The sequence below is a fragment of the Thalassophryne amazonica genome, chromosome 1 (assembly GCF_902500255.1).
Source record: "Thalassophryne amazonica chromosome 1, fThaAma1.1, whole genome shotgun sequence".
Taxonomy (NCBI): Eukaryota; Metazoa; Chordata; class Actinopteri; order Batrachoidiformes; family Batrachoididae; genus Thalassophryne; species Thalassophryne amazonica.
In genome coordinates, this window is record NC_047103.1 from 48,440,829 (window position 1) to 48,451,766 (window position 10,938).

A 10,938-nucleotide genomic window follows, 5' to 3' on the forward strand; every position below is an offset into this window, starting at 1 on the left:
TTATTCTAGAGCATAACTGGTGTGAAGGTCAGGTCTGAGGGGGAATCATGACAATGATAAAAGACAGTGGTGGAAAACAGGAATTAAAACTTTGGGTTGAGTGAAGGTTTGCTGCCATCTATTGACACATATAATCACTGCAACAACTGCTCCAGGTAAATACAAGAGGAACTGTTGTGTCTTTTGACAGGCACATACAGATGTTGACCTTTTAAGACAAATAAGATATTTCACAGTAACTAGTTCTTTCATCAACCATGTATCTTGACAGAGAACAAGCTAGTGATAATGCAAAACTTATGGATCATAACAATCATTTACTTCATAACTGATATGAACATTTTCATCCAATATGAAAAAAGAAATGTAACTCAAGTTGGCAGTAATGCAAATTAAAATGGTGGCAAGATGTTCATGAAGTATATCCTTTCTTTGTTTTTTGCTCAGCATTATTCTGTCATTTGGTAGTTTTTGTCCATTTAAATACATAGCTTGACTGAAGTCCAGGATTCAGTCTGAGTGGGATTTCAGGTGCAGATTAATATTCCCTCTTCTCTGTCCACTCACTGTACCCTCCTTTATAGTGCTTCGCCCTGCAAAAGACAAGAACAACAGATAACGCTTTCTTTTATTTTTGTGCTCACAGTAGAACAAATCAAAGCAGCTCTGTTCTAATCTGGAAAGATATGAGGACACTGTACTCTGCTTGCAGGATTGTAAAATAAAATTAAAAGGCACAAATTAGAGCACCTACATCCTTGAAGGGCTAAAATGACCCATTTTGCACTGATAAAAGTTATCTGAAACTTTCATGACTTCCTCAGTGCATCCGTTCTGATTCATACAAATTTAAATCATACTTCATTTCATTTGAAAGATGACATTACATCTTCAGAGCTCCATCATAAGAACTCTTCAGCTTCTCCCATGCTTCACTTGAGGTCACCGAGATGGATTTGCATCTTGATTTGGCACAGATTTTTACTCCAGGTGCTCTTCCATATGACATGGAGAATGGGCAGGGGTGAGTCTTGAACTGGGAACCTTCCCCACCTTACACTCTAAACAAGCATATTTAACTGCTTGGCCACCACCCCTGCCCACGTCTTCAGAGCCCAATAATGGGAAATAAAAGGCCAATGAAGAAACAATTTTCTTTTTAAGATAAACTGTGACTTTCTATGTCAAATCTAGACTTTCTGAATCATGAATATGACATCAAAAGTCAAATTTATGAGTAAAAAGTCAAACATAAAAACATAAAGTTTACATTTTGATATATATAACTCATATATGAGTTATATATATATAACTCAAATAAGTTCCTTTGGTTGCTCCCTTGTTTGCACTCGGGGTCGCTACAGCAGAGGTGGATGTGTATGTTTTACTGGTACAGGTTTTATGCTGGATGCTGTTCCTGACGCAACTCCACATTACATGGAGAAATATGGCAGGGCTGGGGGTTTGAACCAGGAAACCTTCGTACTGAAACCAAGCACACTAACCACTTGTCCACCACCTAAAAAGTCAGTATTCCAGTATGTGACTGATTTCAAACTTACCGTCAAAGATGTTAAAATTTTTCCTTTGGTAACTGTCACACTATACTTCCAGCAAAACCTGCTGTGCATCTTTGAGTGTTTTTCCTCGTTTTGGTCAGACTGCATGTGAACAATGTTTGGTGTTAATGTTCCAAATGCAAAACTGTCAAAGAAGTTGAGTAATAAAATTTTCTTTGTGACACTGTTGGAACAATGGCTGATTTTACCTAATAAAATCCAACGAGAGCAAACATCACTTTCTTCTGAGTACTACTGTACAACATCTTCAACTCAAAAATAATTTTGATTATGAAATATAAGTAAAAATATGGTAGCCACTTAATTATTTTGTCACTATCAAATATAAAGGCACTTTGATGTCACTGCCTTTCTCTAAAAGAACATTTTGGAGAGCAATAACTGGTTTGGATGTGTGCTTGCCTTTGGAACTTTTTTGCACAGTTTAAACAACACCAGGCCAGAAGTACTAAAAAAAAAAAAAAAAAAAAATAGTGCCACATAAAAACAATTTCATCAACACATCCACAGTGCATGGATGGATTACGATGTTCTCCAACTCGAGGCATAAAAGACGATAATGTTTCCTCCTGGTCAGCCACACACATAAGAGAAATACTGTTAAATACTCTCTATACCAAAGCAACTTACTCTAGGGCAATTCTATGGTAGCGGAATTACAACAGCAGCAAAAACTGGACATATGGCATCTAATATGTTAGTTTAAATGAGTCAACACCCCCCGAGTCACACTAACTGTCAGAACGCTCGTAGCACGGGCCGGGGCGGAGGATTAGCAGCAATCTTCCATTCCAGCTTATTAATTAATCAAAAACCCAGACAGAGCTTTAATTCATTTGAAAGCTTGACTCTTAGTCTTGTCCATCCAAATTGGAAGTCCCAAAAAACAGTTTTATTTGTTATTATCTATCGTTCCACCTGGTCGTTACTGTGAGTTTCTCTGTGAATTTTCAGACCTTTTGTCTGACTTAGTGCTTAGCTCAGATAAGATAATTATAGTGGGCGATTTTAACATCCACACAGATGCTGAGAATGACAGCCTCAACACTGCATTAATCTATTATTAGACTCTATTGGCTTTGCTCAAAAGTAAATGAGTCCACCCACCACTTTAATCATATCTTAGATCTTGTTCTGACTTATGGTATGGAAATAGACGACTTAACAGTATTCCCTGAAACTCCCTTCTGTCTGATCATTTCTTAATAACATTTACATTTACTCTGATGGATACCCAGCAGTGGGGAATAAGTTTCATTACACTAGAAGTCTTTCAGAAAGCGCTGTAACTAGGTTTAAGGATATGATTCCTTCTTTATGTTCTCTAATGCCATATACCAACACAGTGCAGAGTAGCTACCTAAACTCTGTAAGTGAGATAGAGTATCTCGTCAATAGTTTTACATCCTCATTGAAGACAACTTTGGATGCTGTAGCTCCTCTGAAAAAGAGAGCTTTAAATCAGAAGTGCCTGACTCCGTGGTATAACTCACAAACTCGTAGCTTAAAGCAGATAACCCGTAAGTTGGAGAGGAAATGGCGTCTCACTAATTTAGAAGATCTTCACTTAGCCTGGAAAAAAGGTCTGTTGCTCTATAAAAAGCCCTCCGTAAAGCTAGGACATCTTTCTACTCATCACTAATTGAAGAAAATAAGAACCCCATGTTTCTTTTCAGCACTGTAGCCAGGCTGACAAAGAGTCAGAGCTCTATTGAGCTGAGTATTCCATTAACTTTAACTAGTAATGACTTCATGTCTTTCTTTGCTAACAAAATTTAACTATTAGAGAAAAATTACTCATAACCATCCCAAGACGTATCGTTATCTTTGGCTGCTTTCAGTGATGCCGGGTATTTGGTTAGACTCATTCTCTCCGATTGTTCTGAGTTATTTTCATTAGTTACTTCATCCAACCATCAACATGTTTATTAGACCCCATTCCTACCAGGCTGCTCAAGGAAGCCCTACCATTATTTAATGCTTCGATCTTAAATATGATCAATCTATCTTTGTAGTTGGCTATGTACCACAGGCTTTTAAGGTGGCAGTAATTAAACCATTACTTAAAAGCCATCACTTGACCCAGCTATCTTAGCTAATTATAGGCCAATCTCCAACCTTCCTTTTTCTCTCAAAAATTCTTGAAAGGGTAGTTGTAAAACAGCTAACTGATCATCTGCAGAGGAATGGTCTATTTGAAGAGTTTCAGTCAGGTTTTAGAATTCATCATAGTACAGAAACAGCATTAGTGAAGGTTACAAATGATCTTCTTATGGCCTCGGACAGTGGACTCATCCTCTGTGCTTGTTCTGTTAGACCTCAGTGCTGCTTTTGATACTGTTGACCATAAAATTTTATTACCGAGATTAGAGCTGCATAGGTATTAAAGGCACTGCGCGCGGTGGTTTGAATCATATTTGTCTAATAGATTACAATTTGTTCATGTACATGGGGAATCTTCTTCACACGACTAGGGTTAATTATGGAGTTCCACAAGGTTCTGTGCTAGGACCAATTTTATTCACTTTATACATGACTTCCCTTAGGTAGTATTATTCGACAGTATTGCTTAAATTTTCATTGTTACGCAGTGATACCCAGCTTTATCTATCCATGAAGCCAGAGGACACCACACCAATTAGCTAAACTGCAGGATTGTTTTACAGACATAAAGACATGGATGACCTCTCATTTCCTGCTTTTAAACTCAGATAAAACTGAAGTTATTGTACTTGCCCCACAAATCTTAGAAACATGGTGTCTAACCAGATCCTTACTCTGGATGGCATTGCCCTGGCCTCTAGTAATACTGTGAGAAATCTTGGAGTCATTTTTGATCAGGATATGTCATTCAAAGCATATTAAACAAATATGTAGGACTGCTTTTTTGCATTTACGCAATATCTCTAAAATCAGAAAGGTCTTGTCTCAGAGTGATGCTGAAAAACTAATTCATGCATTTATTTCCTCTAGGCTGGACTATTGTAATTCATTATTATCAGGTTGTCCTAAAAGTTCCCTGAAAAGCCTTCAGTTAATTCAAAATGCTGCAGCTAGAGTACTGACGGGGACTAGAAGGAGAGAGCATATCTCACCCATATTGGCCTCTCTTCATTGGCTTCCTGTTAATTCTAGAATAGAATTTAAAATTCTTCTTCTTACTTATAAGGTTTTGAATAATCAGGTCCCATCTTATCTTAGGGACCTCGTAGTACCATATCACCCCAATAGAGCGCTTCGCTCTCAGACTGCAGGCTTACTTGTAGTTCCTAGGGTTTGTAAGAGTAGATTGGGAGGCAGAGCCTTCAGCTTTCAGGCTCCTCTCCTGTGGAACCAGCTCCCAATTCAGATCAGGGAGACAGACACCCTCTCTACTTTTAAGATTAGGCTTAAAACTTTCCTTTTTGCTAAAGCTTATAGTTAGGGCTGGATCAGGTGACCCTGAACCATCCCTTAGTTATGCTGCTATAGACGTAGACTGCTGGGGGGTTCCCATGATGCACTGTTTCTTTCTCTTTTGGCTCTGTATGCACCACTCTGCATTTAATCATTAGTGATCGATCTCTGCTCCCCTCCACAGCATGTGTTTTTCCTGGTTCTCTCCCTCAGCCCCAACCAGTCCCAGCAGAAGACTGCCCCTCCCTGAGCCTGGTTCTGCTGGAGGTTTCTTCCTGTTAAAAGGGAGTTTTTCCTTCCCACTGTAGCCAAGTGCTTGCTCACAGGGGGTCGTTTTGACCGTTGGGTTTTACATAATTATTGTATGGCCTTGCCTTACAATACAAAGCGCCTTGGGGCAACTGTTTGTTGTGATTTGGCGCTATATAAAAAAAAAATTGATTGATTGATTGATTAACCATGACAGATTAGCTCAGATTATAATTCCGTTACTGTAGAATTGCCCGTCATTATTATTTCACAAATGTGGGGAGTTTGTGTGTTGTGTCAAAATGTGTTTTGAGGCTGATTCAGATTGAACAATCATTAACTCATGAATATACAGTGCTGCCTGAAAGTTTGTGAATCCCTTGAGCTTTCACACATTTGAATTTTTTCAGGACATCATAAACCAAAACACAAAAATTCACAGGTTTTATGTTAAAATTTCTAAAATGATGCCCTTTAAACTCACAGTGAAAAGTAATCTTTACATCATTAATTAAATAAAAATATAAATGCCAAAACAATTGTGTGACTAAGTAAGTGCACCATTTAATATAACGCATATAAACCATCACTTTTTCCATACAGTTTTCTTCAGACAAATCAGGGGATGGATTCATGAACATTTCCAAGACAATGACTATTTTAGGCTTTATTTACATCAGTTATGAAGAAATAAACAGTATGGTTCTCTAGGGGAAATCTGTAGGGAGCAGACAGTCTGAAAAACTAAGGACCAGTGCACAAAGACCAGTGAGCAAAACCACCAAGACACCCAGAAGAAGTTACAGGCTTCTGTGGCTGTGACTGGAGAAATTGTGCATAGTGCAAATTTTTCATCACTAGTTGTACAGTTTCATGATTAAGTGGTATACAGAAGGCTTTTTTTTTTAAATGTATTTATTTATTTAAAGAAAACCTGATGGAGAAATATCGAGAAGGCCAGAAAGAGTTACATTTTGTGTTTGTGGACTTAGAGAGATCTTATGACAGGGTGCCAAGAGAAGAGTTGTGGTATTGTATGAGGAAGTCTGAAGTGGCAGAGAAGTATGTGAAGGTGGTGCACAATATGTACAAGGACAGTGTGACAGCAGTGAGATGTGCAGTAGGAATGACTGATGCATGGTAGCACCCTGACATAGGTGTGTGAGTGCATGTGTCAATGGGTGAATGAGGCATCACTGCAAAGAGCTTTGAGCTTCTGTTTCAGATGGAAAAGTACTATAAATGCAGTCCATTCAAAGTGGAGGTGGGATTACATTAAGGATAGGCTCTGAGGCCTTTCATGTTTGCAATGGTGATGTACAGGTTGACAGATGAGCTCAGACAGGAGTTTCCATGGACTATGATGGTTGCAGATGACTGATCTGTAGCAAGAGTAGAGAGCAGATTGAGATGATTCTGGAGAGGAGAAACACTCTAGAGAGAAGGGAAATAGAAGTCAGCAGGAGCAAGACTGAGTATTAGGGGTGCAATTCTCTCAGTATCTCATGATTCGATTCATGGGGTTAGCCGTGGTAGTGGATTGTGCCGCCGCATCATGCCAAGCTAAGCTGCTACGTGCAAGGCGCCGGTGAGTCTCACTGAGGAAGCCGCTTCTGTGATCACATAGTCAGACAGAATGTGACAACACGTGAACGCTCTTAACAGGAGAGCCAGCTGTTGACCAGCTTCGGCATTTGTGTTACTGGCCAAGCTGAGCTGAACCGATAGCTAAGATAAACTACTGGGAGATGGCTTCTGATGGAGGAACAGTTTTGCTGTGGACAAATGACAGGGCCACATAGCGGAATGATAATTCTACATGGCTCTGTGTGTGAAGACAGCTGGCATCACATCAGAGACACCGCTTTCATGGTATGTAATCATTATTAATCAGTCTTACTGAGACGTATGCAATGTTTTTTTTTTCCTGAATACACTGCAGGTTACAAAAAGGCGAGACATACAGGTTTATTGAAAAATACAAGAATCTGATTTGAAAGCCAAATTAAAGCCTTATCACATTTGGAGACAAAAAAAAACAAAAAAAAAAAAAAACAACCCAGAACGGCTGTGTGTACTGGTGTAAATCATGAAGTGGACTGTAACTTGACACAGGCGCAGTGACCTTCAGACAGCAGTCAGCACCTGAGGTTCCGTCACTTTTATGGCTACAAATAGCTCTGAATCTGTGTGCATTTTTCAGAAGCTGTATAGCTAATTTCATTTTTATCAGCTACATCAGGACTCACACAAATTAAAGAGTTGGAAGTAACTATTCATAATCTGATAAAAAAAAAAAAAAGATAGTATTGATTAGAGTACGATATGCCCTTTAAGTTAAAGTCAAACATGATACAAACTTCATATTTCATTATTCTGTGGTATATATTTCATTTGATGTTATTTGTTAATCATAAATAACATTTAAAATGTTAAGAAGACATTAATATTAGATGTATATGGCATTTGCTGCTGTGGTTCACATACAGTAACTAACCTGTGAACAGCAGAGGGCTGCATTTACAGAGTGTAAATGTAAACTTTTTTCTTTGAATGTTTTTGAAGCATTGGATGAATTTACTCTGCACAGCATTTTTTTTTTTACTTGTCATGCAACTTGTTGCACCAGATTGCCGTCAATATTATGTTTGCTTGAGTTTTGCATAACAGCATCTCATCAAGCATCACTGTGTATAGATAGAAACCATTGTAGGCAGCGTTGCTAGTCGGTGAACATCCCATCCGTGAAATCTTACAAAAAATTCATATTAAAACATCAATTTCTTAATAAGCTGGTGCCGTTTTTACCCGAAACTCAGATGCAGTTCCAGTGATTCAATGCACGTGGATCGCAGTCTTTAGCTTTTAGGTTCCTAGTTTGGAAGAAAAAAGTAAGGAAACAGAATTGCATTTCTGATGTAAATCCAATTTTTTTTCCTCAACACCCCTACTGAGTACATGTGAAAGGGAGCATTACGGAATAATGCAGTTACATGGAGTAGAGGTGGTTAAGGTAGATGAGTTTAAATACTTTGGCTCAACTATCCAAAGTAATAGAGAATGTGGTAGAGAGATGAAGATGAGAGTGTAGGAAGGGTAGAGAAAGGTGGCAGGACTGATTTGTGACAAAAGGTTATCTGCAAGAGTGAAAAATTTACAAGACAGTAATGAAACCAGCCATGTTGTATGGCTTAGACACAGTGGCAAACAAAAGACGAGAGTGAGATGGAGGTACCAGAGCTGAAGATGCTGCAATTTTGTTTAGGAGTGAAGAGGATGGACAGGATTAGGAATAACAGAGGTACAACACAGGCAGGAATATTTGGAGACAAGGTCAGAGGGGTGAGACTGAGATGGTTTGGACATGTACACAGGAGGGACCCAGGGTATACAGGGAGAAGGATGCTGAGGATGCAGGAGAAGAAGAGGGAAGCTAAAGAGAAGGTTTATGAGTATAGTGAGGGAGGACACAGTGAAACAGAAAACCTTGGCGGAGCAGTCCATGACACCTCCGCTTTATTTTCTCCTGCAGTTCTCACAAAGGGGAAGCATAATAGGCCGCATTGATGGTCTGTCCCTTCTGGAGACAGTCCAATATGATGCCCTCAGCATCCCAGAAGACAGAGGCCATGACCTTGTTAGCAGATGAGACAGCTTTGGCTTTCTTCAGCGGCGGAGAACCCACGTTTCCATTGCTTTGACTGTTGTTTAGGCTGCGGTCAAAGTGATGGATCCACGTCTCGTCCATGGTCATGAATAGCTGCATAAAGTTATCCGGCTCTACCTCAGAAAGCCAAGGATTCTCTGGACAACTGGAACCTCATACCTTCTGATTGTCCATGATAAGCCTTAGGACCCGTAGTGCTGAAAGTTTCATCATTCCCAGTTCTTCGACGGAACTGAATGAACATTCTCCTGGGAAATGCCTACAGTACTGGCTATGTGACGCACACACTTTTTGGTAAGTGAGGACCATATCATTGATCTTCTGGATCATATTAGTCAAGGTGGCAGTTTTGGGGCTTCCTGATCTTGCTTCAGCTTTGACGATTGTTCTGCCCCCCCCCCCCCCCCCCCAAGTGTTTAACTGTAGCATAAGAAGGGCATCCTCTCCTAATTTCATTACCACATCCTCATGGATCTCCCTCAGAGACATTCCCTTTTATATGAGATACTGAATCACAGCACGTCCACCAGCGTTGTTCATTTTGTCGATCTACACACCTTTACTCACTTCACTGTAATACTGTATCTGCAGTGTTGTACCCAGTGAGTCATTCTCAAGAGAATTGTTGGTTTCTCACAAATGCAAAAGATGGAAATCCACACCCTACGTTTTCTGGTTCTAGCTCAAAACATTTCAACCACCCCTCATAAGCATTGGGCCAAAAATTTTTACTTTGGCCTGTGACTTAACTCTTTTTATTATTATACAAAATCACTTCATCCTTGGTTGGCCTTCAATCATTTCCTCAAGTTGGGTCACATGTTGAAAGAGAAAAAAAGGGCCTAAAACAATACAGCTGTGTCCACTACCACTGCTTGTAGATGTTATAAAATAAAAGGTCAAAAGGGATGGAAAAAGCTAAAGTCGTAAGATTTAAAATAACCATTTCAGCTTTAAGATGAAATTAACAAAGTGTACTATATGACTAAATGCATCATTTCAAACATTTCATCCTTTTCAATCATTTCTTTTTGTAAATCCCCAAATGAACTATGTGAGAAATGTCTCCGAGCCACGTAATAATAGAATTTGTATTTGTGTAAACCAGATCATATGTACCTGCTATAACCCAGCTGATAAGCGATGTCCAGTGCTTTGGCACTTCTTATTCCAGTTCTGCACTGAAACACAATGTCCTGGTCATCTTTCTTCGGTGCATTCACATGAAATTTATGCTGAAAGTGCTCAGGAATCAGCTTCAGAGATTCCTCCAGAGTGTCCACTGACATGCAGACACAAAATATGACAAACAACATAACACGCATCATACATGTGATTCACACAGGTTAACACTTACATGGAATGTTGACAGCCTGCGGAATGTGTCCAGCCTGGTATTCTTCAGGAGTTCGTACATCAAATAACTGAACAGCCTGTTTGGACAACATGACCACCAGGTCTTCATATGTCACCACTAAAAAAGAGGCGGAAACAAAAAATAAGCAGGATATGTGTGTGTATGGACCTATCTATCTATACATACTGTACACACACACACACACACACACACACACACACACACACACACACACACACAGTGAGGCAATAAGTATTTGATCCACTGTTGATTTTGCAAGTTTTCTCACTGTTACAGCCCGGCTCAAAAGCCGCAACAAAAAGTGAGGCACACACGGAAGCGACAGACTTTTCAAACCCTTGGTAGGGCATTTAATTAAAAAAAAGGAAGGTATAGCAGAATAAGCCAGAGGACCAAGCCAGGACCAAGTGCACGCGGCCGCTCCCCAGTCCGCGATCCGGAGGAGGAAGAGCACCGAAGAGACGGGAACTCCCTCCTTTTATAGCCCCACGGCAGGAAACAGAGTCAGCGCCTCCCGGTGGCCAAGACCTCAAAACACACAACAAACGTATTAAGACAACAAACACAGACGGGTACAGGGCCATCACATCACGTACAAAGAATGGAGGTCTGTAATTTTATCATAGGTACACTTTGACTGTGACAGACAGAATCTGTAAAGTAAAAAA

General features: G+C 39.7%; 1 protein-coding gene across 1 annotated transcript; it reads right to left on the reverse strand.

The window, feature by feature from the left end:
• Positions 1–441: 441 nt before the first annotated feature.
• si:ch211-161h7.8 (thiosulfate:glutathione sulfurtransferase) lies at positions 442–10,405 on the reverse strand. Its single transcript, XM_034169450.1, has 3 exons — positions 10,250–10,405; positions 10,012–10,174; positions 442–593 (listed from the first exon to the last, which is right to left on the reverse strand). The coding sequence occupies exons 1-3, from the start codon at positions 10,338–10,340 to the stop codon at positions 539–541; spliced, it is 309 nt and encodes a 102-aa protein (XP_034025341.1). The 5' UTR covers positions 10,341–10,405; the 3' UTR covers positions 442–538.
• Between the last annotated feature and the right edge of the window lie 533 nt (positions 10,406–10,938).